Genomic DNA, 5,252 nt, shown 5'->3' with positions numbered 1-5,252 from the left:
ACCCAGGGGGACAGCTTGAGGCTCTGTCTCAAAAAAAAAAAAAAAAAAAGAATTAAGGCCTGCCATGGTTCCACTGCTAGTAATCTTGCAGAGCCATGATTTGAACTTAGGGAACTGGCCTCACATTATAAGCCCTTAACCACAAGCCATCTAAGTGAGGCAAGGGTATAGGTCGTAGCACGTAGCAAGCTACCTGCAGATGGGTCTCCTTCCCTCTAGCTTGTAACCTACTGAAGGACTTTGTTTCTCATCCCACCCCCCTGAGGAAAGGGCAGGACCCCTCTCCTCCGTGTGCTTGGTGTGTGCTGTTCCTTCCCTAAGGTATCCCAGCTTCCCATTTCTGGCCACCCCAGATGAGCTATAAGGGGAATCTGGGGGCAGGAGGGGAAAGATTGTGCTTCCCCAAGGGGAAAAACAGGCAACCCATAGAAGGCACTTCCCCACAGGATGAAAAGTACTGGACAAGACGCAAGAAGAACAATGTGGCAGCTAAAAGGTCACGGGACGCCCGGCGCCTAAAAGAAAATCAGATCACCATCCGGGCAGCCTTCTTGGAGAAAGAGAACACAGCCCTGCGGACGGAGGTGGCCGAGCTACGCAAGGAGGTGGGCAAGTGCAAGACCATTGTGTCCAAGTATGAGACCAAGTACGGGCCCTTGTAACCCGTGTCCACCACCCGGGCGGGGTGCTGCTTGCACCTCAGACCTCTGCCTGGGGGCTCCCTGAAACCCCTCACGCACGTGGAGACTTATGACTCGTCATGGGCGCGTGGCGGCGCACGTGCTGCAGGAGCGTCCTGTCTCAGCTTCATTATCACACGGCCAGTGCACGTGGCAACTGCCCTGGGGGCGCCAGCCTCCTCACTGGTGGGGAGCATGAGAGAATCTACGCAGACCAGACGGATGAATCGGCCTTAGTTTCTATTCTGGGATGTCCTGGTTAAATCGGAATGGGACCTCTGGAGTTTAGATCTCTCCTTTCACAGGGCACTCAGGCTTCTTTTAACACTCCCTCAGTCTCCAGCGTGGGCTGCTGGGGGCTGTCTCTGAAGAATGAGTCACGATTGTTGTCACCCTTATGTCTTCTCAGGTAGCAGGGTGCATTTCCACTTGGGGGTCTATCACGCACCTCATCCTCTCCAGAAAGTCTTTGAGGGAAACATCTGTTCCCATCTTCCTTGGAGTTAGAAGGACAAACCAAATCCTCCGTTAGTGTCTGCATGGGTGACAGGCCACAGGAGTGGGGTCTCTGCACAGCCTGGGTGGGGTTTGCATCTGGAGCCTGTAGCAGGAGTTTACCCAACTGTTCTTAGCCCCATCCCACTATTCCCTGGTGGCTCTGAGATCTGGATGCCAGGGAGGAGGCCCTGGTGATTGGCACTCTGCATTTCATGGGCATGGAGGGGAGATTCCAGGTCAGCTGGTCTCAAGCCCTGGCTGCCAGCACAGAGGGAGGCCTTTTCACCTCCTCTCTAGGCCATCTATGGAGGCCACCTGACTCTCTCGTTTGTTTCACCAGACTGGTCCTCTGGGGTTTACTGTTTCTTTTACCTAGTAATCAATCTCAGATCATAGGTTTAACATGAAAACTCCCCTTATCTAGGAAGGTTTAATTTCCTGGATTCCAGGATGCAGCTTCCTCATGGTGTTTAGAAAACTGGCCTCCACAGGCCCTTACACTGTGGGCATGAGAGCTGGCGCATGTTTCTTGAGAAACACCTGTTTTTTCTTGTCCTATTCACCAGTGTGGCCCAGGCCAGAGTCCACTCTCCTCTGAGGCAGAGAGGCCATCCTAGTTCTTGGCTTACTATCCCTCCTGTGTGAGCTACCCAGAGAATGTCACTAGGGCAGGGCACCTAGTCCAGGGCTGCCAAAGTCACAGTGCATCCCTTATGGGAATAGCAGGCTCTTGGGATATTTACACAGAGTCCCCTTGATCTTGGTACCAGGAGATGGGGCCACCCACATGAGCCTGGGTATGGTATGGAGGGATTCTCATAGCCGTGGCTTCCTCTGCCTCACAGCTACTCCTATGTCCTGTGTCTGGCTGGACTCGTCCTTTTGCTCTGCCCAGAAGATTAACTGAGGACGTTTGTGGAAACCTCTGCTCATTTGGGTCAGTTGGAGCACTCTGGAGATGGGTGTGTTTATTTGCTTAGGGCAGGCAGCTTATGGTGAAGAGGAGACAGAGGTGACCGGCGTGCTTTGTCTCATATAACACTGGCTTTATTTAAAGTGGTGGCTCAGAGTCCCAGGCCGAATATGTAAAGACTTTTCATAACAGATATTAAGACCAGGCCATTGGCCGCACCCCCAGGGAATGCCATGGCCTTCTAGGGGCCTGCACACCCACCTCTCTGGGGAACTTAACAAGGGTCCCTGAGGCCAAGGGAGGTCACCCCTCCCTCTAGGCCCCTGACTTTTACTTTGTGGTTCTATAAAAACTATGTACACACTTTTCACTCTGTTGTAACCACACAGGGCAGGTGCATCCAGCATGTCAGCGTCTGCCCTGGGCAGCTTGCCCTCCCGGGCACTCTCCCTCTGGTCTGGCTACTCACCAAGAGGACAGTTGTCACTTTGTTATTGGTGGAAGAGCCTCTAGCTTAAAAGCTCTTCATTTTCTTTGGCCAGAAGTGTATGGTTTATGCTTTTTTAGTTTGATTTTTTTTTTAAGGGTGGACACTTAATCTCTGAATGGTGTCCATGTTCCAACCCCAGTGGGTGGGGTGATGGCTTGATGTCTCTCCTCTTTGTTCCACCTGCCTATTCAGTGCCCTTCCCTTCTTCCCCCCAGGCAGTGGGTGTCGGGTCCCTCCTAAAGTGCTTACTTGGAAAGAGTGTGGCTGCGGGACTCTTTTAGAAGAGCCCCTTTGAGTAGGAGCCTGGCAAGGACAGAATAGAGGATGTCCACAGAGGTTGACATTTTAGGGAAGAGAAGTGCTCAGGTAAGGTCATTTCCTCCCTGGCCTAAGAATTGAGTCCTTGCAGGGGGAAAGGGTCGGTGCCTGCTCAGTTTCCATCAGGGAAATGAGAGTCTCCCTCACTGTCCATGGTTCCTCTCCATCTTGGGGCTGACAGCTGAAGACAGAGGCTTCTGTACCCAGATCTTGACACCTACAAAGCACTGGAGGCTAGAAAAACTGACTTAACCTTGGGTTTCCATGGGTTCACGATGGACTTGGAGGTGCCATCCACTTCCTAGGTGTTCTGTCTGCAGCTTTGTGGCAGCCTTGCTGTAACCTCAGAACAGACAAATCATGAATGAGCTGGAACACAGCAAGAATATACGTATTATAAATGTATATATGGATAGAAGTACATACATGTTTCAAGAGGGAAAGAGCTTTTAGCAAGACAACCTTCAACTCTGTGAAGGCCCTGGGTAGCTTAGCCTTGGCGGACAGAAGGGGTTGCCTGTCTGGCTCCTGAGGTTGGGGCAGTCACTTAACAGTGAACCTTAACTCTGGGTACATGTCACCCTGCTGAGAGGACTGCTTGTGGCCCTGGGCAGGCAGCTTCTATAGTCCTCTGGCCTGAGGCAGAGTGGTGGGCATGAGAGCCAGTAGAGGAAGGCCCCTGTGTGCTGGCAGCTTTCACTCTGCTCCCTGTAACACAAAGGGCCGAGGAGCTTCTGTTCTCACGGCAAAGCTCCGCCCCAGAGCTCCCTTTAACATCTGCTAATTAAGTGCAATAAATTTTTCTAGAAAATGGCAAAGATGACTTCCAGGTGGATATTGCTATCTCTTGGTGTTTGGGATGCCAGAACACCACTTGGTTTTATTTTTCTAAGTGCATGTGACATGGTAAGAGTGTGTGGGGCTCCGTGTCCTCCCCTGGGAGCTGGCATTCCAGTGGGCCCCTCTCCTTTACCTTTGTTGGGGGAAGGAGACAAGAGAAAAATCCCTTCTTCCCAGCTGGAGAGGGCGGAAGCAGACCGCAGCCCATTGGCCTTACGTGCGTGTGTGCGTACGAGTGTGTTATTGCTGGTGGGCCAGAGCGACATGGTGGGGAGGGAAGCTGGGAATGTATCCTTTTCAAATAAAGTTAAATATTTTGAGATGAGAATGTGGGGACTGTCTTTTCTGTCCACCCTCGCCCTGCCACCCATTTCATCTGCATGTTGACCTGGGTTGGGATCCATCCCAGACACTCCCTTCATCACCATCCAGGAGTCCCTGAACCTAACCTCTAACCCTCTGCCTCAGTTTCCTCATCTATCAGATGGAAGTAATTCTTGTTCTGCTTACATTGAGGAAGGACAAAAATCAGACCAAAAGCAATTTGAACAGGTCAAAGTGCTGTGCAACTCGTAGAGAGACAGGAACTGCTTATGAAATGTGTTTCCAAGCAGAGAATGCTCAATGGCATGTATGTAAAAAAAAAAAAAGAAGAAGAAGCAGCTCAGCGCCTGTAGCTCAGGTTTGAATCCAGCCCAGGCCAAGGAAAAAAAAATTGCTGGGCTTTGTAGCGGGTGCCTATAGTCCCAGCTACTTGGGAGGCTGAGGCAAGAGAATCACTTAGGCCCAGCAGTTTGAGGTTACTGTGAGCTTATGATGCCACCACACTCTACCCAGGGTGACAGCTTGAGACTCTGTCTCAAAAAAAAAAGAAGAAATGAAAAAGACAGGGAGGATTGGATCCTGGTGGAGAGATTCTAAGAGGTTTCCTTTTCTCCTTTGCCAGATTTTCTGTGTCAATGAAAAGACAAATTTATACACAAGGATGCAGCAACTTGCAGGGCATAGAGCCAACATTGTCAATTCAGTCAGCCTTGGCATCCACAGGTCCCAAGTTGCCCAGGAAGTGCACCGCCCTTGGCAGTGCTCCCTGCAAACCCCTCCCCTGTCCAGCTCCAGTCTCCCTGTGCTTTTCTCCCTCCACTCCCACTGGGCGTGGAGCCAGCGGTACCTGCTTTCCCTGCTTCCTCCACAAGGCCTGGGGCTGCCCTGTTAGAATCAAGGCTGCTCCTTCCTGGCCTCCCCACACTGCCTGTTGTTAGCACTTAAGGTCTCTGTAATTTGAGGGACTAGGAACCATCTGTAATTTTGTTTCTAAGAAGAAAAAAGCATTTGAAGCTTGGAGGTAGGCTGGCAAGGGGGACTCTTAAGTGACAATCTTACAAACGAAACATTGAGGCTCAGAAAGGCAAAGTGAGGCAGCGCCTGTGGCTCAAAGGAGTCAGGCACCGGCCCCATATGCCAGAGGTGGTGGGTTCAAACCCAGCCCCAGCCAAAAACTGCAAAAAAAAAA

The 5,252-nt window shown here is 51.3% G+C and overlaps 1 protein-coding gene across 2 annotated transcripts in view; it reads left to right on the top strand.

Annotated features, from left to right (window-relative positions):
* Nucleotides 1–4,067, top strand: part of TEF (TEF, PAR bZIP transcription factor) — a 30,390-nt gene extending 26,323 nt beyond the window's left edge. For both annotated transcript variants that reach the window (XM_012801214.1, XM_012801213.2), the window contains exon 4: nt 447–4,067. In XM_012801214.1, coding sequence (XP_012656668.1) covers nt 447–662 — 216 coding nt within the window. In that variant the 3' untranslated portion in view covers nt 663–4,067. The remainder of the gene's footprint in view (nt 1–446) is intronic.
* The last annotated feature ends 1,185 nt before the right edge of the window (nt 4,068–5,252 follow it).

This window comes from Otolemur garnettii, unplaced genomic scaffold (genome assembly GCF_000181295.1).
Source record: "Otolemur garnettii isolate 467f Iridium unplaced genomic scaffold, OtoGar3 scaffold00007, whole genome shotgun sequence".
Classification (NCBI taxonomy): Eukaryota; Metazoa; Chordata; class Mammalia; order Primates; family Galagidae; genus Otolemur; species Otolemur garnettii.
This window is presented reverse-complemented; position numbering and strand designations above follow the sequence as displayed.